The following is a 27,388-nucleotide window of genomic DNA, read 5'->3' on the forward strand; positions in this document are numbered from 1 at the left end:
AGACCGCGGCCAGTGTGACCCGAGGGCCTTGAACTGGGGCCAGGGAGCTGCCTCCTCCCCCACAACAGCTGGCTCTGGGGTTCTCAAGATTTATTCAGGATGTGTTAACGGAGGCGGTGGGAGGATGGGGTCCCCGAAGTGGCAGGGGCACACACAGAGGACCCTCCCCGCCCCCGCGAGGGAGGGGGGAGGCTCGCTTTTTCTTAAAAATATAAATGTATTTATCTGCATCATCACGTCCCTGGGGCACCCAGCTGGCCGGCCGGTGGGCCACAGGGCGGAGAGGGAAGAGGGCCTCAGGGCGCAAGTCTGAGCGAGGCCACCGGGCAGGGGCGGGGGACGGCCTCACAGGGCTCCGTGCTGGGCCTGGTAGCGGGACAGCACGGCGCGGTAATGGGACAGCTCCTGGCGCACCGCCACCACTTCCTGCCGCAGCAGGGCGTTCTCCTTCTCCAGGAAGGCCGCCCGTACCGATATCTGGTTCTCCTTGAGCCGCCGGGCATCTCGGGACCTCTTGGCTGCCTCGTTATTCTTGTACCGCCGGCTCCAATACTTCTCGTCCTGAAGGTGGGGTTTGAGAAGGCACTATGGGCCAGAAGGGCCAGGAGAAACAGCTTTCCTTGTGCCTTCAAGGACCAGAGGGCAGCTAAGAGACCCTCTGGGGTGCTTCCTGCCCGGCAGTGGGGCCCAAAGGATACCAGGGCTCTCCTAGGATGGGTACCCAAGGGTCTGGTTGCTAAGGAGAGCAGGCCCCTAGCAACAGCCAGGTGTGCGATAGTTCTCCCCACTCCAAGCACGAGGCTTCAGGTCTCCGCTGTGCAAAGCAGACCCCACCACTCCTCGCTTGACAAAGGACCTACAGTTAGCCCCTGGTTGCTAAGGATGCTTGTTCCCTAGCAACAGGGCCTTCAGGGTCTGAGGGCCTCTCCCAGTAAAAAGCACTGCTTTATGCACCACCTTCTCGGATCCTGGTTGCTAAGGAAAACCTAGGCTCCCTAGCGATGGGGTTTTGTGTCCCATAAATCCTCCCAGAGCGGGGGCCTTTTGACCTAGTTGTCAAGGCAACCTCATCCTTCCCCAGCAATCTAGGTGGTCCCAATAACTGCAGCCAGTCTCTGACCCTCTGGCCTTGAATGGAGGCCAGAGAGCTGCCTTCTCCCCCACAGGTCCTGATTGCTAGAAGAGCTGTCCCGTAGAAAGAAAGGGGCCTATGCTGAGACCTCCCCACACCGTTACTTAGGGTCCTCCAGTCCTAGAATTTGGCTGTGGAGGAGGACCACTCCTCAGTAACAAGGACCACCCAGAGCTCCAAAAGATGCTCTCTTCCCACCCCCATTTCATTAAAGCCTAGTTCCTGCTTACTAGGGTAAATCCAGTCGGGCCCTGTGACAGGAGAAACCACTGGTCTAGACTGGGTTTATGGGTCAATCCTCAGTACTCAGATAGTTATGAAGTCTGGTGAGAGGAGCCCAGGCACCCCTTACTAGGGGAGACCCCAGAACTCGCAAAGGCAGGCTGCTACAAAAAAAAAAAAATGGTCACTGCCCCAAATCAGAATGTGGCTCTGGTTGCTAATGGGAACTTGAAACCTCTTACCAATGAGCAGTCCAGGGCCAGAAAACAAGGCCCAGAGGGGCTGGCAAAGTCTGCATCCTAGGCAGATGCAAGCACCCCGAAGGATGCCCCAAATCAGAGATCAAAGGACCAGCCCCAGCCCGGCTAGCGGCTCAGAAGAAACAGACTGATACTGCTGTTAACGGATGCTGTCCTTAGCAACAGGGCCTGGTCAAAGCTCCAAGCCTGTACTGGTGGGTCTGGCAGGGCTGGCTGAGTCTGCATCCCACAGTGACACCATCTTTGTAAATCTCAAGCCCAAACCTCGGCTGTCTTTGAGCCCCAGGGCTATGGACAACTGATGCTTGGCCGCAGGTTAAGAGAAACCGAAAGCTAACCGCAGTGCGAAGCCCAGGCCTGTCTGTGAGGAAAGGGCCATCCCCAGCTGTGGGACCTGTAAGGGCCATGCCTGCATCCTACATTGGGCAGTGCTCACCTTCTGCTCCTCTGGCACCTGGATCTTCCGGGCCTTCTTCATGATGGGCTGGGGCTTAAGCTCCTCCTCTGAGAAGCGATGTCTCCGAGGGTCAAAGGTCTCGTGGCCGGGAATGCTTGACAGGGCTAAATCGGCTGGGTCAGGTTCAAATGTCATCAGCACCTCCACGGTGTCTGGGTCCACCGGGCTGGGCGTGTCCCGAGAGGTCAGGCCTTGGGGAAACAGAATGTGCCGCTTGAGTGTGTATTTATTTGGGGGAGGGAGGGTTCCCAGAGGTTACCCCCTGCTCAGGTATCTCTTTGACCACAAGGAAGGCCCTTATGAGATCTACCACAAAGCCCGCCAGAGACCAATCTCTCTAATATAAAATATGAAGGTTCTCTAAGCTACAAAGTGCTTAGACATCGTGGAACCAATTCCACTTTTATAACAGGGAAACAGGCCCAATTATAACTGCCATACCCTAAGTAACACACGAGCCTCCTCTATTGCTTCTGAAACCTCAGGCCTTCAGATTCAGTGTTAAGCTCTTTTCCCATTATCTAGCCTGAATCCTGCTTACTGAATCCCTGACCAAAGCCTAGACCCCAGGCTGTTCAGGGAAAAGAAATCCAGTGCACTGAAAAGACTTCAGGTGAGCCGCTTGAGAGCTACTGGCCCAGACGAGTAAGGGAAGAAAAGCAGAAATGATTGAGGTTTTGGGGAGGTTGGTTCAGAAGGGGCAGGGCCGGACTGTGTCTTTAAGACCGAGCAAGCCGGGGTCAGCTGAGGATACGGGTTCAGGGCCAGTCACGTGCGGGCGCCTGCTTTCCCGCCCCGCCCCCCCCTCCGCCGCCACGGGCGCCCTCTAGTTCCCCCAGGCCCCGCCCCTCCGCGTGACCGCGCGTGCGCGAAGTGAGAAGCAGGGAGGAGGGAGGAGAGGACTCACGTGGCGCGGGAATGTGCGGCTGGGAAGGGGAGGGCCCCGGTTCTGCCCGGAGGTCCGGCCAGGGACAGGTGTGTCCAGGAATCCCCAACCTGCAGTCCGCCCGTGGAGATCCCCAAGTGCCCGAGGGGGCACACTTTTCCTTTTGCTCCCTGGGGTCTCTCAGCTCGAACCTCTCAATTTCCAAAGATCCAGGCCCTCCTGCTCTCTGGGGAGCGCGCTGACAAACGGACCCCTGGACCTTCTCCCTCACCACCGAGATACACGGGATTCTGGGATCCCAGGCCCCTCCTCTCCCAGGAACATAGGAAGCTCTCGGTCCTCGCCCTAACGGAAGACCCAAAATGAAGATCCCGGACCTTTTCCCCTCTAGAGGACTCCGGGACCGCCGGCCCTAGCTCCTCTCCACTGGAGGACCCAGCAGCTCGGGCTGCCAGTCTCTTATGTCCTGGTGAAACAGACGTCCTTGCTTTCTCCCCTGCAGAGAGCCTAGCCAGTTACGGTCCTTCCCCACTCCACCGACTCCGGGCCCAGACTCTGGAGCGCAGTTCCTTCCCCAGTAAATAATTCCGGTGTTCTGGGATCCGAATCCCGGCTCCTCGAGTATCCGGACCCTCTGTCCCCACATCCCACGGAAAAGTCCACACTACCGCCCCACGGGGCAGGCTTCCTGGAATGTGGGATCCCAAGGAGACCCAGTCCCTGATGCATTAGTGACAAAGAATCCGGACTCCTCTCCCAGCATCTCGCGCCTAGGTGGACCCAGAATCTGGACGCACAACCCCATCCCCACCGTCCCGGGCCCAAGTGCCGCACAGCCCTGCCCCTGAGGCCCAAGCCCCGCCCCGCCAGGGCCCTGCCCCGCCCCCGCCGTCGCACCTGCGCGGTGGCCGCCCGCGGCCCCGAGGGCAGCCCGGGTGGGGGCGTGCCCCGGGGAGGAACGAGGGGAAGCTGAGCCGCAGGAACCGGGCCCCGGGGAGGGTGCGGGCGTGCGCACGGGCGAGGGCGCCGGTGACGGGCCGCCGGGGGGCGGCGGGCTGGGCGGGAGCCCGTGCTCCAGCAAGAAGGCGTCCAGGTCCACGTACTCCACGTCGCCGAACGGCAGCGTCCGCTCCCACAGCAGCGGCGCCAACAGACCCGGGCCAGGCGCGGCCCCCGGGCGCCCCCGCGGGGACCCGCCGCCCACCACCGCCCCAGCTGGGGCATCCGCCGGGCCCGCCGTCTCCAGGCCAGGCCCGGGGACCGTGGCTGCCGGCGGAGCCGCCTTGCGCTCCTTTTCCTTCAGGAGACCTGCGGGCCGAGGAAAGACCGGGCGGGGTGGGAAGAGATGGAGAAGGGACCCCGAGACAGAGATACACGAAGAAAGGGGAGATACAGACCCACCGGGCGGAGATCCAGAGAAACAGGCGGGGGAGAGGGGGAGACAGGAGGGAAGGCAAGGACCCAAAGAGAAGAGACAGAGACTCAAGAGAGGGAAAGAGACCCAGAGAGAGAAGGCACAGACGGGGCGCGGCAGAGACAGAGGGGGACAGAGACCGAGAGAGGGACAGAGGCTCAGAAAGAGGGGAGGATAGGGACCCAGGGAGGGATAGGACACAGACCAGGGAAGGGATAGAGGTACAGAAGGGGGACAGAAGTTGAGAGAGAGGTAGGTGAGAGGGAAAAAATGACAGTTCTGTAATTTCTCTGTAGCCTATCCCCCCCGCTCACTGTAGCCTCTTCTCCCCACCCCCACACTCTGTTAGGGGCAGGAAGGGGCTCTATTCCTGGGGCACATTCCTCATCCCTAGACTCCATGTGACCCCAAGAGGCCCCGCCCAAGCCCGTGTCACTACCGTGTGAGCATCCGACACACCCCCTCCCTCCTCCCTGGACCCCAGGGGTCCAGACTCTCAGGACCAAAGGAAGCGGGGGCTGGGGTCCAGACTCTTGGGTCCTCGGAGAGGACGACTCGGGGGGACTCCTGGGTCCTCTTGGTAGACGGGCTTGAGCGCCGGTACTTTTGGATCTTGGGTGCTGAGGGATCTAGGGGCCTAAACACCTTAGTAATTCGGTAAATGACGGTTGCAGGATGGATTCTCTCGGCACGTAGGAGGTGAGCCCCCCCGCCCCAGCACCTGAATCCCTAAGGGAGTAGGGTGTCCGGGTTGGGATAGATGGGGGCTAGAACTCACAGCTGGCTGGCTCTTTGGGTTTGCTGGTCCCCTGCAGAAGGCTCCGCAGCCCAAGCAGCGCTCCCCCGCCAGGGGGGGCCCCGGCTGGGCCGCCCAGCAGCAGGGGGGCCGGGGTCCTGTCGCTCACGGGCCGCGCCATCACCGGCCACCTGCCCGCAGGCTCACGGGCTCATGGAGGGGCGAAGAGCTGGCCTGCCAGTCAGCGGCACACTCCAGTGGTCCGGGCGAGTGCCTGCCCAGGGGCGGGCGAGCGTAGCTTGCAAGCCTCCAGTATCCAGATCACCGCAAATCCTAGGAGTGACGGGGATTTGCAGTCCTCAGTGCAGAAACGTGCAACTCAAGAGGGTCCCTGGAGACCATGCAGTCCGAGTGAGGGGCTGATCAAATCAGGCAGCCGGCTCTTTGCAACCCAGAGTTCAAGGGGACACAAGGCGCTCCCTCTACAAGGTGGGCAAGCCTGGATCTTGCAAAATCTGCAGCTCTCTCAGCGGAAGGCGCTTTGCAATCTGCACCAAGAGGTGTGCGCGGAGGGGCGGGGGAGGGGGCAAGAGGAGGCGGCCGCCTTGAGGCGTGGCCAACGCAAACTTCTTTCGCGGAAAAAAAAAAAAAAAAGCCAAACCAAAACACCCGACGCCACTGCGCGCACCCCTCCTCTCGGCCCCCGCCTGCCTTTTGGGCCAAGCACCCCAGCCGCGTGCCTCCCTCCGGCTGAAAGCGCGGGCCAATCGCGTCTTGACCCCTCGAGACGCACGGCCAATGGGACCCCTGGATCCTCCAAGGCCCGGGAGGGCGCGTGAGGGGTTCAGTGCGTGAAGTTGCCTTGCCTTTAGGTGGGAGGCGGGACCCTGACCTACATTTGCCCAATGGGAGACGGCACTGGGGGCGGGACCGTGACCCACTTCGGGCCAATGAGGCAGGCGGGAGGGGGAAGCACATGGCTCTGCGCGTGCTGCCCGATGGGGAGGGTGAGTTGGGGGGAGTGAAAGAGGCGCCGCTTAAAGGAGCCGCCAATCTAAACGACGGTTTGGGGAAACAGGAAGCCAAAAAACCGAGCAGTGCGGTTTAGGAAGAGGGAGATCGGTTTCTAGAAGAAGACTGCTGTTCTTCGGTACCCAGATGTTTCCCCGCCGCGCCTAGAATCAGACCACTAAGAAACCGGAAGTATTCTGTCCCTTTAATAGCTTTGTTTTGGGGGGTGACTCCCCTCCCCGTGTGGGGAGACTTGGAAAGGACAGGCGCCATCCTCAGTGGGGAGTCTCAGCGACCATGGGGGGCACCATCCACTGTAAGACAGACGACACCGGCGGGGTAGCGTTAGTTTAGGGCACGATAGGTTGGACCCTGCAGAGGGTTTGCAGAGGGCGGGCGCTGGGCCGCGTAGGGCTCTACCACAAGGAGGCTGCGAGGGGGGAACCCGGCATGTACCAGGTCGAGAAGCTGGGGGAAACAGTCAGATTCTGGACCGGCAGTGGGTTTAAGCAGCAGGAAGGTGGAATAGGGACGTCCAGCTTCAGCATCAGACTGAACTAGGTGAAGGTGTTTATTGGGGGGAGGAGGGCAAACCATGTTGAGAAGCTAGAGAGGTGGCCGTGAGATCACAGGGTCGAACCACAGGAAGGCAGTAGAAAGGGAAGGGGATTGTACCATGTTGATTTTCAGGAAGGGGGTGTGTGTCAGATTATGGAACAACATGAGATTGTACCACATGGAAAACAGGGAAGGGATCCGGGCTGTACCATTTTGGAAAGCCGTCGTAATAGGAACCACAGCCCGGTGGGAAGCCAGGGAGCTCGGGTTATACGGCAAGTTGCAAGTTGCAAGCAGTGAAGAGGAAAGACAAATCACGGACCAGCAATGGTCTGTGGCGTGGAGGTGGACTGTACCATGTGACACATACTTCGAAGGGAGAAAGAGCGAGTGCGAGCTTAGGAGGCTGGACCAAACAGAAACAGCAAAGGGGTGGGAAGGACTGTATCATATTGAGAAAAGAAGGGGAGACACATAGGCGGGTTAGACCAAGACGTGTGGAGGGGGTGCAGGCTGGACCATACCATGCAGGCGGTAGTTGGGGCCTCGGCAGCGCCTCTCGGGGTGCCGGGGGTCCCTGTTGCCCCTCAAGGCCCTGTGGGCCAAGGGCTGCAGGGGCCGGCCGTTACCGCTGAGGCTCTGGAAGATCTGGGACGGAGGATTCTGGCTCAGGAGTCTCAGGGAGTGCATCTGCCACGGAAGGGGGTGGGAAACTGAGAGTGAACAATAAACTGTCCGGGTCAATGGTCACAGAGGAAGCCCTGCCCCTGGAGCAGGTGGGCGGGGTCTTACTCGGCCCCAGCCCACCCCCGAAGGTTGTGTGACCCTGCTAGCAGTCAGACTTGGAAGGAGGAAGGAGGGTAGGTGAGGCCAAGGGGGATGCCCAGGCCAGGGAATGGGTTAGCAGGGCTGGAGGGGGCAGACAGAGGGTCACCTGGAGGGAGGTGATATTGAGGGCCCGGTCAATGAGGATCCAGGTGACAGTCTCTGAGCAGGGCGGGGTGCTGAGAGAGCCCTGATAAGTGATGAAGCCAAAGGATTCGGGGAACAGGAGCTCCAGGCTCAGGTCTTGAAGAAAGTAGGCATCGTCTGCAGGAATACCGGGCTAGGGTGAGGAGCAGTACCCCTCTTCAACTTCCCTCCTTTACACACACTGCTCCCCCCCCCCCCCACCAATGCACCAGGGACTTACTCTTGTATGAGATGCGGGTGATGGTGTCACGGTTAAGGAGGCGGCTGAGGAAGGGGTTCGAGCTGCCAGCCACCTATGTGGGGGTATGAGGTGAGGAGGTAGGCATCCAGAAGTCCAAGCCCCCAGTCCCTTCCTCCCCCAGGACCCAGGAGTCTCAACCTCCCAGATTCCCTCTTCCCCAGACCCAATGCCAGGCACCCAGCCCCTCCCTCCCTCAGAATCTTGCCTGGGCTCACATTGACAAAGAGGCTGAGAATGGCCAGGCCATTGGGGCCCCGGGAGGCGGCGCTGAGGTTCCCGTAGAGTTCTTGGTTGAAGTGGATGAGCTGCACCTGGGAGGGGAGCACAGAATGGGGTCCCCCAGCAGAAGAGGAGGAGAGAATGGGTATGGGTGCAGCCCTGGGCCCTCGGGGTCCCAAGTCAGGTTAAAGATTAGTGCTTGGCAGGCGGGGGGCAGTTCTGTGAAGGAGGGTGGGGTGAGGCATTAAGAGAAAGGTGAGGCGGGAGGAATTGGGGCAACTCAGGGTGAAGGTCAAGGGTCAGAGGTCAGTGGCCACCACCTCAGCAGAGAAGCCCTGGTGGTTGATCTGGTGTTCAGAGCCAGCTCCATCCCGTGCTCCAAATAGCAGTCGCAGTTCACTAAGCCGGTGGCTATAGAGGAGGGGACCCCCAGACACATTGACCACGGGCCGGGCTGCAGGTAGGAAGGAGACATGGCGGCCGGTGTTGTACAGCGTTCCCCGGAGCTGCAGGAGAGGTGCAAGCCGTTACAGGTTCAAAGAGGAAAGGTCTTTTCCTTCCTGTGTTCCACTCCTACATTTCCTGCTTCCATCAATCATTTAATCATTCAGCGTAGTTGGAACACTGGTGCTCAATATCGGTGAATTTATTCAACTAACAAATATTTATTGAGCTGCTACTGTGTGCTATGGATGCCAGGAAGGGAGCAATGAACAAGTAGGCAAAAACCCTGGGCCTCATGGAACTCGTGTCCTAATGGAGCAGAGGGAGACAATAAATAATCACATAAGTAACTGCTTAATTAATTACATCTTATGCTCATGTAGGAAAGAACTGGGAGCTCTCAGGTAAAATGGGAAACCCAGCCTAGACTGGGGTTGGGGGGGTGATGGGATGAGGAAAGGCCTTCATGAGAAAGTGACATTTGAATGGAGACCTAAAGGATAAGTAGGAATTTGTTGCAAAGAGCAGGGAGAAGGGCATTCTGGAAAGAGGAAACAGCACGTGCAAAGGCCCTGAGGTAGCCTGTTTCCGTGCTAGTGCAGGGGCCAGTGGGACCAGTGCCTGGTGAGCAAAGGAGAGGTGATAGGAGCTAGATGGCAGGGCCTTGTGGGCAATGATGGGATGTTTTGTATTTTTATTTAAATAATTATAAATAAATACATATATATGTATCTCACACCTGGCACAGTGCCAAGCACATTGGTACTTGCTGTTGAAGTGTTAGTATTACTTATCCCAATAGAAAGATTTTGAGCAGGGGCATGGTATGATCTGCTTTGTGTTTTTAAACATCTCTCTAGCTGTGGGGTGGAGAATGGATTGCGGTAGGCAGAGAACCAGGCCAGCTAGCACGCTACCGCACCAGTCCAGGTGCAAGTTGATGGTGGGGGCAGTGGAGGAGACACAAACTGACAAGATCTGAATGATATTTAGCAGGGAGACTAAAAAGGACCCAGACTGGACACGGGAATGAGGGCGAGAACGGGTTGGAAGTAGCTCCGGCTTTTGGCAGGGGCAGCTGAGTGAAGAGGGATGCCAGCTCTTCTAAGAAATGGGATTGCAGAGTGGGTAAGAGCCTGGAGCTAGGACCACACTGCCTGGGTTTGAATCCGAGTGCTGACACTCTAGCTGTGTGACCTCAGATAGGTAACTCGATCTCTCTGTGCCTGAGTTTCTGCATCCTTAAAATAAGGGGAATAGCAGCATCTATCTCATGAGGTGGCTGGGAGGATTAGCAAGCTGATCAAGCTTTTAAAACCATGCCTGGCACAGGGAACAGTCTGTGTTACCATTGCTTTTATAGACATGGAAGAACTAGGGAGCCCTGTTTGGGGAGGGAAGAACAGGTGATCCATTTTAGAGTGTAAGGAGCCTCCTTTCCACCCAGTGCCTACCCCTTCTTACCCCAGGCGGGCCTTCCACCTCAGCACCCCACTCCCACTCATGCCCACCCCCGGGGGATTCGGTAACCCCTCCCACCAGACCCCTTACCTTCTCTCCCCCAGTGCTGAGTCTCAGTGGGGGCAGAAAGGGGTCATAAAGAACCCTCTTCAGCTCCACATCCACGGGGCTCTGCCGCTTCCCCACAGCACACAGACTCCAGGCTGCATTCACCAGGCCCCAGAAGGGAGGCCCTGGAGGCAGGGGTGGGGCGGAGAGGATAGGGAGTCAGAAATAGGGACTGCATCCCAAACCTGGGATCTGCCGAGCAGGCTGTGTTTTGGACTCCCGGATCCCAGGAGAGGAAGGGCAGGGAACAGGGACTCCTGGGTCTGAGGGAGGAGGGGGCTGGGATCCAGAATCCTGGGTCCTAGAACAATCTTGGAGGAGTTTCCAAAGACCATCTAGCCTCCCCCCTTAATCAAACCTATCTGCCATTAAGTCACTGGGGGGAAGGAACTACAACTCCCAGCAGGCCGGAGGGCAGCCAGCCTACCCATCCACCTCCTGCCTGCCCCAGAGCCCATGGGAGTTGTAGTTCTTTCAGTCTCTCTTGTCCCACAGCTGGAGAATGAACGTACCGGGGAGAGGAGTTGCAGGAGAGGGCTGGACGCGGCAGGGGACCCGGCCAGCGAACCTCTGGTTCCCAGCAGCAGCCAGACCTACCTGCCTTTTTCTCTGCAAACCCACACCCACACTCTCTCTTGCGCCCCCACGCTCCTCCTTCCACTCACTCCCACTCACTACTTGAAATGCGCATATATAATGTCCCATGGTGAGCTGCTGGGGTTCAGAGGCTGGGCCCTACTCCCGAGGGAGGGAAGAGGGAAGGAAGGGGCTGGGACTCCTGGGTCCTGCAAGGAGGAGAGGGCTCCTGGGTTTGAGGAAGGAGGCACCCGGCAGCCCCAATTCCTGGGTCCCCGCCCTGGCTGCACCTGGCACGAAGTTTCCTTGGAGATTATCCTTGTAGCTCCACCAGTCCTCGGGGTCAGGTGCAGGTCCAATGTGAGCTGGGGAGAGAGCAGCCTGAACCCCTCTCCCTGGTACCCCACCCCCACCTTTCCCTCAGGGGCTCCCGCCCCAACCCCCGGGCCTTACCTGCCGCCCCCAGTGCGGCCCAGAGTACCAGCGCTCGAGGGGCGCTCAGAGGAGCTGCAGCCCCCATCCCCGGGAGGCCTCTGAGCGACCCCTTCCCAATGTCCTGGCCCCGTCTCTCAGCTCCTCCTTAGCCCTTCTGTGGGACCCTGTCCCCGCAGGACTTCCAGCCTGCCTCTCCTCCCTACAGGGAGTGCCGTTCCCCAAACACCGGGGCAGCGGGGGGACTGAGACCCCCCCCCAAACCCACTCCTCTCTGCTCTCCCCGCCCTCTGTGCCTCTCCTCTCCGCCAACCCTCCGACCCCCCTCTACCTCCCGGTCGTCCTACTTCTTTCTCTGCCTCCTGCTTCTCCCCGGGGTTACCTCCTGGGTTCTAACCCACACCCCCTCTTTGCTCTCTTTTCTTCCAGCTCCCCCCAGCCACCTAACCCCATGTCTCCATCCTGCTTCTCTCTCCTCCTCCCGGGCTCCCTGGTCTCCAGCTTCCTTCTCTCCCAGTCTCCCCACCTCCTCCTGTTTCTCCGTCTCTCTCTTCCCTCGTCCCTGCTCCCTCCTCCCCCTCCCTCTCTGATCTCTCTCTGGGTGTTATTTAATTTTTTTTTGTCGTTGTTGTTGGCGGGGGGGGCGGGTGATCTCACAGCGGCAAACACTCCTCGGACTGGTGGGAGGAGGGTGCCCCAGGGGCAGGATGGAGGGGTCATTGGGGGCTGATCCCCAGCTTCCAGCTGTGCGGGGGCGGGGGGGGGGGTGGCCCGGACACCTGGGGCCGGGAGCTGGCGGTTCGCATCCTCCGCAGAAGGGAGGGGGGGGGCGCTTAAGGTGGAGCTGGGGGAGTCCTCCGAGGTCTCGGTGCTCGGGGCCGCCGGCGCCGTTAGACCCGCGGTCCCCCAGCTCGTGGGGACCCGGGTTGGAGCCTGCAGCAGAGCCTGCAGCCCCCGCCCAAATGCTCCAGTCGGCCTCGGCTGGGGGCCGCCTTAACGGGGCTGAGGGATCCCCGGGGAGACCGGGGTAGCGGTGCGGGCAGCTGACCAGGAGGGGGAGGCAGAGACCTGGAGAGGGACCGAGCGCCGGGAGGAGGAGCCGGGAAGGCCGAGGCGAGGCAGGCGGAGGTGAGGTCGGAGAACTGCAGAGGCTCAGGAAGGGAAGGGGAGCCTGAGGTGGATGCGGAGGGCCGTGGCGGAGGGACACAGCGTGCTGGAGCTGGGAGGGTCGCGGGGGGGGGGGGTGCGGAGGAGAGAAACAGAGACACACAGTGAGAGGGAGATACGGGTAGAGTGATACAGAGAGAGGGAGAGATACTGATGGAGGCAGAGAGAGAAATACAGAGACACACACTTAGTCATAGGAGCAGAGACACCCACCCCGCCGGTCAGAGACGCGAGAACAAGCTGCCAGGCCAGGGGGGTGGCGGTGGGGAGACAGAAACCGAGAAGAGATCCAAAGCCAGAGAGACAGCCAACCCCAAAGAGAGAGCCGTAGACACACAGAGAAAGAGGCAGACACACACACACACACACACACACACACACACACACACACACACACACACACACACACACACGAGACCCTCATGCAGAGAAAGAGAGATCACCAGAGAGGAAGAGATGGCAGAGACGCAGAAAACAGACCAAGTGACATCACGGGAGAGCGTAGAGTCAAAAAGACAGGCATTCAGAAAGAGAATTGAGAATGGGCATTCAAAGGCCCTAGAGATGGAGGGGACAGAGAAAGCCAAAGAGAGTCAGAAATGGAGAGAGAGAAAACGCAAGAAAGAAGGTATGTATTGTTTATCCATGGCCACATAACAAATTACCCCCTAAAACTCAGTGGCTCTGAGCAACAAGCATTTATTGTCTCACCGTATCTGAGGGTTTGGAGTTTGGGTGCGGCTTAGCTGGGGGGTTCAGCTCAGGGCCTCTGGTGAGGGTCCAGTTAGGCCCTTGGCCAGGGTGCAGTCACCCGGAGGCTCGACTGGGGCTGAGGAGCTCATCCAAGCTCCTCATCACTGTGCCTCTCTTGAGGGCTATAGGGGTGCTGGCTTGACCTCATAACATGGCTGCTGGCTTCCCCCGAGCGACTGATTAGAGAGGGAGAGAGAGAGATATCTTATAGGACCTAATCTCCAATGTCACACACCATCACTTCTGTTTTATTCTGTTCATCAGAAGTGAGTCACTACGTCTGGCCCACACTCAAAGGGAAAGAGATTAGGTTCCTCCTTTTGAAGAGTAGCAAAGAATTTATAGTCTTGTTTTATTTTTTATTATTTTTAATGTTTTTTTAAGATTTTATTTATTTATTTGAGAGAGAGAGGGAACACAAGCAGGGGGAGTGGGAGAGGGAGAAGCAGGCTCCCCGCTGAGCAGGGAGCCTGGAGCAGGACCCTGGGATCATGACCTGAGCTGAAGGCAGATGCTTAACTGACTGAGCCACCCAGGCGCCCCCTATAGGCTTGTTTTAAAACCATCACAGGTTGGGGGGCCCGTGGGTGGCTCAGTCAGTCGAGCATCCAACTCTTGGTTTTGGCTCAGGTCATGATCTCAGGGTCGTGGGATCAAGCCCCCTGTCAGGCTCCACGCTTGGTGGAAAGTCTGCTTGGGATTTTTTCTCCCCCTCTCCCCCCACCCACACACCCCCTCCTGTGCGCTCTCACGCTCTCTCTCAAGTAAGTAAATAAATCTGAAAAAAAATCAAGATTTTACTTTAAAAAAAAAAACATCATTGTTGGGGGAGAAGAGGGGGACAGAACAATGGGGAGAAACGGACCCTTACAGACCCCTGAGGCTTACAGGTCAGTGCGACTTACTCAGAAACGCAGTAACATATGGAGAGAGAAGCTTGGAGAGGGAGGGAACCATGGAGACAGGGAAAAGAGGCAAAACAAAGAAAACAACAGCAATAACATCATCATCGTTGTCGTCGTCATAAATTACAGTAATACATAAAGCACCCAGGCAGGGCGCCTGGGTGGCTCAGTTGGTTAAGCGACTGCCTTCGGCTCAGGTCATGGTCCTGGAGTCCCGGGATCGAGTCCCACATCGGGCTCCCTGCTCAGCAGGGAGTCTGCTTCACCCTCTGACCCTCCACCCCTCTTGTGCTCACTCTCTCTCTCAAATAAATAAATAAAATCTTTAAAAAAAATAAATAAAGTACCCAGGCAAAGTTCTGAGCACTTTCTGTGAACTCATGCATGTCATCCTCACAGCCGCCCGCCGAAGGAGAGGCTGTTATCCCATTTTACAGATGGGGAAACCAGGTGTCAGAGGGCGCAGGTGACTTGCCTAGAGTTATACAGGTAGGAAGTGGCGGAGCAGGGGAGGAAAACAGAGCAAAGAGGGACGAAGAAAACACGATGGAGGCGTCCGTGCAGAGAAGTGGGGAACGTGTCAGGAAGAGTGGCGGGGGCGGGGGGCAGCTCTGATGGAGAAATAAATCAGGAAGAAATGGCAGCCATCTTGGCCGGAATTTCCTAGACGCTGGGCCATGCCATGCGCTCAAAGCGGCCCCAGGAGGTGGTGGGGTTAGGATTAGCCCCATTATACAGATAGAACACTGAGGCTGGTCAGAGAGGGAAGTGACTTTCCCAAGATGGTGTAGGTTGAATGGTGCCCCCCAACACACACACCAAAAACTGCACCCAGAACCTAATGCACCCAGAGTGGGACCTAATTTGGCAAAAAGGTCTTTGCAGATGTAACTAAGTTATCATCCTGCATTATCTGGCTGGACCCTAAATCACAATGACAAGTGTCCTTATAAGAGAAAGGCGGAGGGAGATTCGAGAGGACAATGTGAAGACAGATGCAGGGGTTGGTGTGGTCCTGCCACAAGCTGGGGAAGCCAGGAGCCACCAGAAGCTGCGAGATGCAAGGAAGGATCCTCTCCTGCAGCCTTCAGAGGGACTGTGGCCCTGCTGACACCTTGATTTGGGACATCCGGCCTCCAGGACTGTGAGAGAATAAATTGCCATTGTTTTAAGCTGCGCAGTTTGTGGTCATTGTTTACAGCAGCCGACCCCAGGGGTGGGGAGAAATAATGAGAAAGGCGTGGAACTTTTCAGAGACAGAGACAATGAAGGAGCCAGAGATACATGGAGGGAGAGACAGACAAGACTGACAGTGCAGGAAGAGCAGGTTCTACCTACAAGTTGGCTCTCCTCCTCCAGGAAGCCCTCCTTGACTCCCCCCACCCCTCCCCAAGCTGGGTCAGGGCCTGCTGTGCACATTCCTAATGCCCTGTGCTACCTCCATTAGCACACAGACCCCATTAGGGGAGGCCCTCCGTGTCCTCTGTGTCCTCCCTCAAGGGCCCAGGCCTGACCCATCTCTGGGTCCCTGGCATCGCCCCCCAGAGGGTACATGGGGATCTTCAGGAGAGAAATCAAACAGGATCAAATAAGATGATGCTCCCGATGTGTCTCCCCAGAGACTCTGGCCCCCTCCTGTCTGCTGGGAGACAACTGGATTTCCTGCAAGGCCCAGTGAGGGCCTCGCCTCCAGGAAGTCTTCTCTGATCTAACAGACAAGGCCCCCTGCTGCCTCCATTATTACACATCGCACCAGATGTGACTGTGTGTAGGTCTGTCCCCTAGCACAGCCTCCCAGACGGGGAGCCCCTGCAGGGCAAGTACTGGGTCTGACTCAGGTCTCCATCCCAGCATTTCCCAGGGAGACCTCAGGAGAATATGTTTTTTGCATTTGCTTTCTTTTGTTTTGTTTTGTTTTTTTAAGTAGGCTCCACACCCATCGTAGAGCCCAGCGTGAAGCTCAAACTCATGAACCTGAGGATCAACACCTGAGCTGAGCTCAGGAGTCAGACCCTTAACCGACTGAGACACCCAGGCGCCCCAGGAGTATATGTTGAATAAACAAATAAGTGAGTGAAGGGGGCATTCAGAAATGGGTGAGAAAAAAAAACTTTGCTCGGGGGTTAAGAAGAAGGCTTTCTGGGTGGAGGTGACATATTCCTAACTCTTCTTCTGTCCCCATAACTGGGGTCCCAGCTCAAAACTCATTCTTTCCCCCCGGCCTTCCCCTCACAGGCTCTCCTCCCTCTCCAGTGTACCCCTCATAGATCCCAGAGTTCACCTTGCCTCTGCTTTAGCCACAGCGGTCCCACTGAGGCCCAGCTCCCCTGGACGCGCCGGCCCCTCAGCCTTTCTCTTGGCGACCAAATCCTTCATCTGTCCTTCAAGACCTACCTCAAATAACAGTCTCTCTAAGAGACATTTCCTGATCTCCAGGCTAGGTTCACAGCCCTCTCCGGGCTCTCCCAGGGAACTGAGACACCTCAGTGATTGACCATAATGCTGTGGGAGTTTTGTTTTTATTTTTATTTTTTAAAGATTTTATTTATTTATTTGACAGAGAGAGACACAGCGAGAAAGAGAACACAAGCAGGGGGAGTGGGAGAGGGAGAAGCAGGCTTCCCGCGGAGCAGGGAGCCCGATGTGGGGCCTGATCCCAGGACCCCGGGATCATGACCTGAGCCGAAGGCAGACGCTTAACGACTGAGCCACCCAGGCGCCCCTGTTTTTATTTTTTTTAAGTGTTTTATTTATTTAGGTAATCTCTGCACGCCATGTGGGATTCGAACTCACAACCCTGAGATCAAGAGTTGCATGCTCTTCGGACTTAGCCAGCCAGGCGCTACCATATCACTGATTTTTTTCTCACAGAGGACTGACCCTCTCCCTCCGGTGCTGAGACCTCCCATGGCTCCCCAGTGCCCCCGCCCAGAAGAAACACACACGCCTTCAGCCTGGCCTTAGAGGCCTCACAAGCCTTGGCTACCACCAATCCCCAGCCCCATCTCTCTTCTCCTACCATACCAGGCCCTTGAGCTTCCAGACCTTTGCACAAACTGTTGCCTCTAACTGGGGTTCTCTTTTCCCTCTTCTCTGCTGGGCAAATTCTTACGCAGGCTCTTATGTACTTCGGGAGTCTGCTTTTCCAGAAAGCCATCAGCAGTGGTGAGGTGGGCAGGAGCCTCCTCGGAGCTCTGGAAGCCACCTGACCCTGAGCCCCCATCAGAGCACACAGACTGGGCTCGATGCCCGGAGGCAGCGGGAAAGGCCAGGCCGGAGGTGGGTCCCAGATGTGGATTTCATGCCTATTTGTCTCGGTTGCTGGGAACAAAGTTTGGGTCATGGGGAACATATGGGGCTCGCCCTGCTCCTCACTTTCATCTCCTACCTCCCTGGCCCCTGGGTGGGAGGCAAGAAGGCCAGGGCTCTCCAGGCCTTGGTGGCTCCCACAGCCCCTCCTCACCTCCTCACCACTCCCTCAGGGAAGCCAGCAAATTGTGCAGATCAGTATTCTTGCCTTCTGGGCTCTGCTCTCCTGGGGGAGATGTGGCCACCGGACACTTGAATAATAACAAACTCAAATGGCTCTTCCTCTGTGCCAGGCTCTGTTCTAAGCCCGTTAAACCACAAAGTAACTCTTTCAATCCTCATAACATGCCCTGAGGCGCCTGCCTGCCTGGCCCAGTGAGTGGAAAGTGCTACTCTTGGGTCTCGGGGTTGTGGGTTCGAGTCCCACAGTGGGTGTAGAGATTGCTTAAAAATAAAATCTCAAAATAAGGGGTGCCTGGGTGGCTCAGTCATTAAGCATCTGCCTTCCGCTCAGGTCATGATCTCAGGGTCCTGGGATCAAGCCCCGCATAGGGCTCCCTGCTCCGCGGGAAGCCTGCTTCTCCCTCTCCCGCTCCCACTCCCCCGGCTTGTGTTCCCTCTCTCACTGTGTTTCTCTCTGTCAAATAAATAAATAAAATCTTTTTTTAAAGGATTTTACTTATTTATTTGAGAGAGAGAGATGAGAGAGAGAGAAAGCACATGAGGGGGGGGAGGGTCAGAGGGAGAAGCAGACTCCCTGCAGAGCAGGGAGCCCGACGCGGGACTCGATCCAGGGACTCCAGCATCATGACCTGAGCCGAAGGCAGTTGCTTAACCAACTGAGCCACCCAGGCGCCCAATAAATAAAATCTTTAAAAAAATAAAATAAAATCTCAAAATAATAATAATAATAATATGCCCCGTGAGTTACTTCCTATCATCATAATCATCCCAATTTTACAGATGAGAGAACTGAGGGACATGGAGAGATTCGAACCCAGGCAACCTGGCTTCGGAGTTTATGCCCTTCATGAAAATGGTCTGTCGAGCGGCGCCGTCCAATAGAACTTTCCGTGATGGTGGAAAAATGTTCTGTATGTGCTCTGTCCACTGTGCTAGCCACCAGCCACTTGAACTGTGGCTAATGCAACCAAGGAACCGAAAAAAAAAAAAAAAAACCCGGGCGCCTGGGTGGCTCAGTTGGTTAAGCGACTGCCTTCGGCTCAGGTCATGATCCTGGAGTCCCAGGATCGAGTCCCACATCGGGCTCCCTGCTCAGCAGGGAGTCTGCTTCTCCCTCTGACCCTCTTCCTTCTCGTGCTATCTCTCATTCTCTCTCTCTCAAATAAATAAAATCTTAAAAAAAAAAAAACCCTGCAGGATAATAAATTTATATTGTTTCACTTGCTGAGTTTGTGGTAATTTGTTATGGCAGCAATAGAAAACTAATACACTGGTTCTTCTCTCTTTCCAGGCACATAAGAGAATTCTACTTCCCCACCTTCATGCTATTTGGTGAAACCATGTGAGTATTCCTGGGCAGTGAGCTAGGAATGGAAGTGCTGAAGTCATTCTTGAGCCAAAGCATTTATTTCTTGTGTGGGACCATTCAGTTCTCTCTCTCCCTGCGGCAGTGATCAAGATGCCATGGGTTGCATTTGGTGCAGTGATAAGATGGTAGATGTCTCTCAGCCTTGAATGACTCTGTGGAGAACCATTCCCTAGTGACTTGTCTGGGACACATACACAACCAAGAAATCAATTTCCATTGTATCATTCCAACAGAGCTAGCTGAACCTGATTAATGGAAGGTCTCAATGAAGTGCAGGCACTAGCTTGCTGTTATATGAGGAAATGCATCCCAGGAAGAGAGAACAGCAAGGGCAAAGGCCCTGGGGCAAGTGAGCTTGAATTTTAAAGGAACTGGAGGGAGGTCAGTGTGGCTGAACAGGTGCGAACGAGGGGGGGTTGTAGGAGGTAAGGTCAGTTATATGGTGGGAGTAGATCATGTAGGGCCCTGTAGGGCAGGGAAAAGGCTTTGGATTTTATTCTGAAAGAAAGGATTTGCTGATGGACAGGACACGCGGGGGTGGGGAGGGGGCAGGGGGCAAATGCCCCACTAAATTGGCTTCAAGAGAGAATGGAAAAAGACAAGGAATATAGTTTTGCTGGAACAGAGAATGCTTCTTAGAAAATCCCTTAAAGAGGGGCGCCTGGGTGGCTCAGTTGGTTGAGCATCCAGCTCTTGGTTTCGGCTCAGGTCATGATCCCAGGGTCATGAGATCAAGCCCCGCCTCAGGCTCCACACTCAGTGTGAGTCTGCTTGAAATTCTCTCCTTCTCCTTCCCCCTCAGTCCCTCCCCCCATACTCTCTCTCGCTGTCTAAAATAAGTAAATAAAATCTCTAAAAAAAAAAGAAAGAAAAGAAAAGAAGAAGGAAATCCCTTAAAGACTCCTAACTGCTGCTTCAGAGATGCCCCCACCCTGGACCCAGCTGAAGCCAAAGACAAGTTTCCCAGATTTAGGATATTATTGGTGGCTTGGGGATTAAACAGTCACTTCCTGGAAGCTATTTCCTGCCTTTTTCGGTCTCATAAGTTGCATAGCAGAACCTTGACTGGCGGGCCTGTTCTCTCTTTCTAGTACCCTATGACATCATGGCCCACCCTGACCCTCCATTGGCGGAGAGGTCCACTTTCCTCTTGGGGAAGGAACAGGTTGCTCTCTAGGCCCAAATGGACCCTAAGTCATATCCCTTCCTCTGAGAATCCCTCAAAGTACTCCCTCGGGGACTCTCCTGCAAAGATCACCCAAATTTGAAATGGTGTTGTCCATTGTGGCTGCAGGGGGCAGAGGTCAGGGTGGCAAGGAAGGTCCTAGGCCATGACAACCTTCCATGCCATAGTACTTACTGCCTTTTTTTTTTAGCTCCACTCCTCTGGCCTGTGGGTACCCAGCTGTTAGGTGGGAGTAAAATTCTGCTCAGCACCAAGTGATGCCGTACCACTCTGTGGCTCCCAATTGGCTATTCTCTCAGGAAAGCGTTTAGGCTGCACTTCCAAGACCAGATGAACCTCGGTCAGAACCCTCTTTGGATATTCACTCCAAGTCCTTTCATTCCTTTCTCAGAGAGACTATCCTAGGGCCCATCAGGAACACAGAGTGCCTAAGTGTGGAACTTTCTGGAAATCCGGCCCCGCTGTCCTTTCCTTCGGCTCATTTCCCGCCTTTTCTCTCCACCCTCCCTCCCACTGGCTTCTGGCCAATCGTCAGGCAACACAAATCTCACTAGCACGCGGTGATGTCATACCAGCTCTTTGATTGGATTAGGCGTTTTGTCCCGGAGCATAGCGGTCCTTCGCGCGCGTGGGTTTACTTCATCGGCCTCTGCGAGACCCTCCCAGCACATATCAGGTGCTGTAGCCGAAATTCCCCCAAGATTTAAGACTTTATTAGGGTACTAGCCGCCCAGGTCACAGGCCAAAAGTCCTTGCCCGACACCAAAAGTCTTGCTGGCGTTGTGCCGCCTTGGGGGGACGAGGGGGTTGTCCCTCGGCCTGCACGGTGCCGGCGCGTGCCAGTGACGTCAGGGGCTCCACGGCGTCTGATTGGCTCGCTCAGGGACGCGCCGTCGAAGTGGAAGGCTCACCTCACGGTCGCCTCCAAGTTCCTCCGTCGGCAGTGGAGGCGCCCAGCTGCGGCCCTGGTGCTCCGGCCCTGGATTTGGGGTGGGGGGCTGCAGGCCGCGGCAGCCCCCGGCGCGCTCCTCCAGCTGCAGCCGCCGCAGAGGCCGGGCCCAGCGTGGCCTCCAGGGCAGCGCGAGGCCGTGGCGGTCGAGGACTAGGCGCGCGGGGTCGGGGCGGCCGGCCGCGCTGCCCAGCAGCAGGTAGTCGGTGTCGGGCTGCAGGCGCAAGCAGCCGCAGGCCAGGTCGGCGCGGGGCACCCAGGCGTCCTGGCCGCCGCGGCGCACCGGCCGCGCCCGCTGCTTGTACACGGCCAGCACGCGCACAGCCAGCCGCTGCCACGCCGGGCCCGCCGCCTGCGACGCCAGCACCTGCGCGCGGAGAACTGCCGGGAGGGTTGCCGTCAGGCCCGGGCTGCGGGAGCCTCTGGGGTCACGCGGGGTCAGTCCCGGTGGGGCGGGGGGGGGGGGGGGCAAGACCCGGGGGTGGGCTCCCAGGATACCCTTCAGGAAGGAGAGAGACCTTAAACGTTTGAGGGGGAGAGGTCTGGGGGTCTGGCCCTGTGTCGTGAATGCTGGAGCCTTCTGGAGGAGACTTGGTCGAGTCGAGGAGGGCAGGGCTTATGGAGTGTGAGGTGGGGTGCCAGGATTGTGATTAGGAAGGGTGGGGCGATGGAGGGCTCCTCCTGTGGAGGGGAGGCCAAACAGAGAGAGGAGCCTGGGAACATGGCACACGCCTTGTGGGACACTTTGGTTGGGGTTTATACTGGGAACAGCAGATGCCAGAATGACCTAAAGTGTGGGGAGGGTTGACTAGGGGGACTCTACAGTGTGTGTGGCTGGGAACAAGGCAGACGAGGCAGGTCCAGGGTCTTGAATGTGGCAGAGTCAAAAGATGTCAGAAGCAGAGCCCCTGGAAAAGGGTATTGCTCAGGGAGGGGCTCTGGGACAAATCTGGGGGCCAGAAGGAGGTCAGAACCTAGAACCTGAGGGTTGAGGTCATACTGGTGGTGATTCAAAAACATGTGCTCTCTGAAGGGCTGAGGTGAGACGTGTTGGGGGCAGGACTCTGGCTTACAAGCTAAGTCTATGGGGCAGAAGATCCCTGTGGGAGGCAGGAGGAGAAGATTCCATCTTCCAAGTCCCAGACCAGTGGCCAGATGATGATTCTCAGAGAGGAGAGGCCTGGGGTCTTATACCATTGAGGGAAGTCACAGGCTGGTCTGGATTCAAGGGCTGGGCTGCACTCCGGAGTATCTAAGAGATCTGAGTTACCTGAGGGCATAGGCCCTGAGGTCATGGGGCTGGTGTGGACTGGTGTGACCTGATGAATTAGGGGACTTTGGGGGCGAGCCTCTGGGGGAGTGGGGCTGCGGTTCAGGATTTGGGACCCTGATGGGAGGCGGGAAGTGTCTAAGATAGGCAGGACCCTCCATTCAACCGGCACCCCTTTGTCCTTCCAACCCCAGGAGGTCCCCTTTCTCCCTCAAAGATGTCCGGCTGAAGGAGGCCAAGAACATGGGGAAAGAGGAGACATAGGAAGATAGGGAACACCCCCACTCCACTGCCCCTGCCCCCCTTTGTGTTCTGTCCCATTAGGTCCGAGATCAGGAAGGGTCCTTTAGAGTCCCCCTTCCCATTTAAGATGAGAGAGCTGAAGGTGGAGAAGGTCTGAGCAAGTCATCAGAACACCTGAGTAGCTGCCGGCCATTTTTCTCCCCAGCACTCACCGTAGTCCTGCTGGCAGTACCTCCGAAGGCTCATGTGTACCCTGGTGTCCGAGACATTGCAGTAGTTTTGACATTGAGGGTCTGGGGAGGGTTAGGTCGTCTGCAGTGGGTTCTGGAGGCCTGGACCGCAGCGTCCAACCCTGCCCATCCCCCCATTCCATTATGATGGACAACTGGGGTGCCCCACCCCGTGGGACTTGGCTCATTGGGCCACCCCTGGATCCCCACCTGGGGACCCAAGCAACCCATCCCTGATCCCTCTTGCTGTCAGTATTCTCCACACCAGCCTGTCTTACCAGAGCTGTAAGCACCAGGGGTAGTAGCAAGGGGGGTTGTTGCCTCTGGAATTCCTGAGAGAGACCAAAGGAAAACTTTCACCTTAGTGCCCCCTCCCCCGCAGCCGCCACCCCAACAGGAATCCAGGCATCCAGACCCCATGTCTATTCCCTTATGGCCCAAGAGTGCGAGCGCCCTCTGCCCTCCTCCTCCCAGGACCCGGAGTTGGTCCCTAGTCCCTTCTTCCTTCAGATCCAGGAATGTAGACCCCCCCCAGCCCCCTCCTCCCTCAGACTCAGGAGTCCAGGCTCCTAGCCTCCTCCTTCCCAAGACCAAGGAGACTGGAATTTGAGTCCCCACCTCCCCCAGAGGCCCAGAGTCGGACCTCCAGCCTCTAGCTCCCATCTTCCAGGGACCCGGCCGTCAGCATCCTTGCCCACTGGAGAGCTGGGATGTCCCCTTCCCACCCCACTTAGGACTTGCAGCCCCGCCCCTTGTCACTCACGCTGGCAGGGCATCTGGGGAGAGCGGCTCTGCTGGTAGCCGGGACCACAGCGGTTGCACGTGAGGCCGGTGACCCCTAACTTGCAGGGGCACTGCCCACTGGTTTGGTTGCAGACGCCCCCCGTGGCCCCGATCGGGTGACACTGGCAGGCTACATGAGGAGAGGAGCTGGGGACCTGGGGTGTCAGGGCCCCAGAGGTTCCTTCCCAGTCCCCGCCCCCCCGCCCGCCAGCCCCAGGAGTCGGGCCCTGCATCCTTTCCCTCTGGGCCAGGCTTCGGGCCGCACTCACCCCTGCAGGCCTTGCGGCTGGTGACAGGCTGGCTGGGGTCCCTCCAGAACCCCGGCTGGCAGTAGTGACAGTGTCGCCCGGCCGTGTGGTGGCGGCACCGCTCACAGACACCCCCGCTCCGGCCGCCGGACAGCCGGAAGAGCTCCGAGTTGAACCTGCAGCGTCGGGCGTGCTGGTTGCAGGAGCAGGCTAGAGACAGGACGGGGCAGGCGCATCAGGCTCCCGCCTTCCCTTCCCGGTCCCCAGCTTTTCCCCCCACTGCCCCCCCCAGAGGTCCCAGACCCTGCTCATTCTCATCTTTAAGGTGGGTGCACCGGACTGGAGTGGGCGAGCCTGAGGGGCCCGATGGACCTGAACGTCTGTGTGAAACTGGGGGCTCAGGGAGGAGTGGCCACTCCAGAGGCGCAGGCTGTGGGGTCAGCCCTGCCCCCGCATGTCCACTCCCCACTGTGCTCCCTGGGCAAGTGACTTCTTTCTGTAGCTCGGTCTCCTCCTCTGTAAGATGGCAGTCACAGTGTCCACTCCGTGAGGTTGAAAGGAAACCAAAAGGATATAAAGGGCTCGACCCAGGGCCCGTGACACAGAGCAGGCATTTGGGGCTCAGTGTGCTTCGTTCTCAGAGCGGCTCCGTGAGGCTTGCATCTTGCCAATGCGAAAACGGGGGCGCAGAGAGGCCAAGTCATTTGCCCAAAGTAACACAGCCCAGGGGCAGTCCCAGGTAGGCTCAGCACCCAGGGCTTCTGGCTTCAGAGTCTGTGCTCTTGGCAGCCAGGCTGCAGCGTGGCCCACGACTGGCGTGAGGATTCTGGGGGTTTACGTGCACGCGTGTGTTCCTGCAGAGCGCTGATCGGTGAGGCTGTGGCTCTTGAACCTTAACTACTTCTCAGTTACTGAGAAACGTTAAAGAAGAAACCACACAGCTTCCAGGGCCCACCCCCAGGCCTTCTGCTGGGCCCAGGGATCTGTGTTTCTAGCCAGCGTTTCTGAGTGAGATGCCGCGGGAGGGGGTTCATGGACCATTCTTGGGAGAGGTTTAAGGAGTTTCTGACTCCCGAGGGGTTCAGGAGGCCTCGGCTGGCAGGTGCCGAGAACACAGAGGGGCAGCAGTGGGAAGGTCAGGACGCCGAAGCAGCTGTGTGTTCTTGGAAGAACGACTCGCCTCCCTAAACCCCTTGGTTTCCTCCTGTGCAGTGGGGATCTCAGCCCCTCTCTCCCAGGGTTGTCAGGGGCCTTAAGAGGTAGCAGTACTCTTCAGGTTATTGGTGGGAAGAATCAGGCTTTGGATTCTTTCTGACCTGAGGGTGATCACTTCACCTCACTTCCGTCTGGAAGACTCAGGTGGCGGGAAGGGGTTCAGAGCACCGTGCCTATAAAGCCGGCAGCTCTGCCACAGGACGCGGTCCCACGCCGTCCGAGACCCTGCTTTATCACAACACCGTCGGCTTCTTACCCAGGTTCAGAGGCCAGTGCCATGCTCAGCTTGGGGCAATGTGGTGATCCTCAGAGGGACGACCTTCCCGGCTCCCAGGCCGCGTCCAGGCCCAGGATGAACCAAATCCCACCCCCAGGCAATGTGAGTCTCCCCTCCTCCCCGTCCCCATCCTGCAGGGGCCTCGGGTCTGGCTGGTGGGAATGGACCAGAGGTGGTGGGGGTGGAGGGTCTAGGAAGACCCCAGGGGGGATGAGGACAGAGTGGGGAGCCAAGGATGGTGGGGCGGGCTGTAAGTTCCTCCACGGGGCAGGGCAGAAAGAAAGAGAGGAGGGAGTGGGTAAAGAACTGGAGGGTGGAGAGAGAGGAGGGGTGTGTGTGTGTGTGTGTGTCTATCTGTTGGTAGAATAGAGGTACTTCCCAGGGCCTGGTACCACACTCAGACCCTCTAGCCCGGCCTGCAGGCTGGCGTGGAAGGAGGGCTGTCTCTGAGGAGGGGCTGCTGGAGCAATGGAGAAGGGCCCAGACTCTGGAAGCTCCAGGTCTGGAAACACGGGGGAGGGGAGAGGGTGTGGACTGGGCCTGGGGAGCGCTGGTCTAGCTGCATGGCCCGTGGATCGCCCATTATCTAGGAAGGTCTGCCTCCTGAGTCCAGTCCCAGCACCGCCCCTTGCTGGCGTTGAGCCTTAAGGCAAGTGGTGCATCCCCTCAAGGGGCCCCCCCCTTCTTCATCTGGGGAATGATAACATTGGTAGATGCGAAGCAAGCTCTTCTTCGGTGCCAGGTACCACACTAAGCTTTATTCTAAGGATGCATATCGACCCACTGGATGTTCACTACAGCCTGTGAAAGAAATGCTGTTACTGTCCCCACTTTACAGGCGAGGAGGTGGAGGCACAGAGAGGTCAAGTCACTTGCCTGTGGTCACACAGCTGGGAAGCAAAGGAGCTGGGATTTGAGCCCAGGCTGGCTGGCTGGCTGGCTCGCTGCCGAGCCTGTGTGCCTATCTGTCACCCTAGAGTACCTAGCGTGACGGCCCCTGACAGGAGTTTGGCAGGGACAAGCCAAGACCCCCCCCCCCCACACTGGACTCCCTGAGCTCAGATTCGGACCCTGCCACTCACTAGCTGTGTGTCCTTGTGCAAGGGACTTCTCACCTCTAGGCTCATCTCCTCGTCTATGAAACGGACCTGATGATAAAACCCGCCTGGTACATAGGTGATCGGTACATAGATACTTAATGAGTAAATACATCCCCCGTGTGGTGGGTCTGATGCGTTGGGAGGTCCTGCTGCCTTGCTTCCCACGCTCATGCAGGAAATGTTATTCGTAGCAGCATCTGATGGCGTGTGGGGCAGAGACTGGATGTGTGGGGGGGAGGCGGCAGGGACTGGGGCAGGCAGGTGGAGCGCAGGTGGGAGGCTGTGGGGGAGGGGAAGAGAGGAGCCAGCTCAGGAGCAGTGGGGGTGAAGCGAGGAGCAAGGCGCCCTAGGGAGGGAGAGAGCACAGTGCCTGTGGGGACCAGGGACCAATCTGCTGGAGAGTCGGGCGGGGGGCCGGGCTAGGGGTGGGTGAGAGCGGGAAGAGGGGGGCCCAGGACTCACGCAGGCAAGGGTGGGGGTGCCAGGGCGTGGCAGGCCGCCAGGGCCAGTCTCGATGGGATGGGCGGCAGCTCTCGCACCCAGGGCCGGTGGTGTGGTGGCGGCAGCGACAGCGGGGGGGCCGGGCGCGGGCGGCACAGCGGGCTGCGTGGCCGTGGCATTGGCAGCGGCCCCTCACTCCAGCCGCTGCCAGCCCCGCCCGGCCCCCGAACTCCATGCGGAGGTGACTGACCACCACGCTGGATTTAGGGCCCGGTGGGGCTCGGAAGGTCACCTTCTCGGGGCCCCCCAAGGCCCCAGGCCAGGCGGGTCTGCGCCACAGCGATCTCCAGGGACCTCCGGTGGCCCAGGCGGCAGACAGGACCAGGGCTGGGGATCCTGGGGTGCAGAAGCGCAGGCTGACAGACGTCAGGAGGAAGGGGCCACCCAGGGCCAGGGTTAGACTGCCATTGCAGGTGGCCTGGGGGCTGAGGGCCGCCCCCAGGGAGAGGGCACAGGCCTGGGGACAGGAGGCCGCTATGCCAGCCAGCCGGGTCACTGGTGGGAGGCAGAAGCGGGGGCGGCCACCTGGATGGTAACATGGGTCTGCGGTGGTGGCCTGGCTCAGGAGGAG

The 27,388-nt window shown here is 57.9% G+C and overlaps 4 protein-coding genes across 9 annotated transcripts in view; 1 reads left to right on the plus strand and 3 right to left on the minus strand.

Moving 5' to 3' along the window:
* Positions 1 to 32: 32 nt before the first annotated feature.
* On the minus strand, positions 33 to 5,924 carry LOC113935285 (D-box binding PAR bZIP transcription factor). Its single transcript, XM_027617049.2, has 4 exons — positions 5,150 to 5,924; positions 3,855 to 4,265; positions 2,051 to 2,262; positions 33 to 561 (listed from the first exon to the last, which is right to left on the minus strand). Exons 1-4 carry the CDS (start codon positions 5,286 to 5,288, stop codon positions 346 to 348), a joined length of 978 nt encoding a protein of 325 aa, XP_027472850.1. The 5' UTR covers positions 5,289 to 5,924; the 3' UTR covers positions 33 to 345.
* A 250-nt stretch (positions 5,925 to 6,174) lies between these two features.
* Positions 6,175 to 27,388, plus strand: part of LOC113936331 (galactoside alpha-(1,2)-fucosyltransferase 2-like) — a 28,806-nt gene continuing 7,592 nt past the window's right edge. The window contains exons 1-5 of one of the 5 annotated variants that reach the window (XM_035724840.1): positions 6,175 to 6,257; positions 15,882 to 16,023; positions 17,071 to 17,233; positions 18,738 to 18,788; positions 25,200 to 25,318. In XM_035724840.1, the coding sequence (XP_035580733.1) occupies positions 25,217 to 25,318 (102 nt within the window). In that variant the 5' untranslated portion in view covers positions 6,175 to 6,257; positions 15,882 to 16,023; positions 17,071 to 17,233; positions 18,738 to 18,788; positions 25,200 to 25,216. Of the gene's footprint in view, positions 6,258 to 7,671; positions 7,787 to 12,388; positions 12,925 to 15,539; positions 16,051 to 17,070; positions 17,234 to 18,737; positions 18,789 to 25,199; positions 25,319 to 27,388 lie in introns of those variants that run through there. The other 4 variants (XM_035724842.1, XM_035724841.1, XM_035724844.1 and 1 more) reach the window with 4 other exon arrangements.
* Positions 6,259 to 11,724, minus strand: CA11 (carbonic anhydrase 11). Of its 2 annotated transcripts, XM_027617047.2 has the most exons (9): positions 11,151 to 11,721; positions 10,988 to 11,062; positions 10,104 to 10,246; positions 8,429 to 8,614; positions 8,105 to 8,200; positions 7,869 to 7,941; positions 7,611 to 7,765; positions 7,201 to 7,366; positions 6,309 to 6,432 (listed from the first exon to the last, which is right to left on the minus strand). In XM_027617047.2, exons 1-9 carry the CDS (start codon positions 11,215 to 11,217, stop codon positions 6,407 to 6,409), a joined length of 987 nt encoding a protein of 328 aa, XP_027472848.1. In that variant the 5' UTR covers positions 11,218 to 11,721; the 3' UTR covers positions 6,309 to 6,406. The 2 variants fall into 2 exon arrangements, with proteins under 2 accessions (XP_027472849.1, XP_027472848.1); XM_027617048.2 differs by lacking the exon at positions 7,201 to 7,366 and having other exon boundaries at positions 6,259 to 6,432; positions 11,151 to 11,724.
* Positions 11,846 to 20,696, minus strand: LOC118356425 (wiskott-Aldrich syndrome protein family member 1-like). The gene is made up of 3 exons (XM_035724910.1): positions 20,574 to 20,696; positions 11,963 to 12,348; positions 11,846 to 11,873 (listed from the first exon to the last, which is right to left on the minus strand). The coding sequence occupies exons 1-3, from the start codon at positions 20,670 to 20,672 to the stop codon at positions 11,846 to 11,848; spliced, it is 513 nt and encodes a 170-aa protein (XP_035580803.1). The 5' UTR covers positions 20,673 to 20,696.

The sequence above is a fragment of the Zalophus californianus genome, chromosome 17 (genome assembly GCF_009762305.2).
Source record: "Zalophus californianus isolate mZalCal1 chromosome 17, mZalCal1.pri.v2, whole genome shotgun sequence".
NCBI lineage: Eukaryota > Metazoa > Chordata > Mammalia > Carnivora > Otariidae > Zalophus > Zalophus californianus.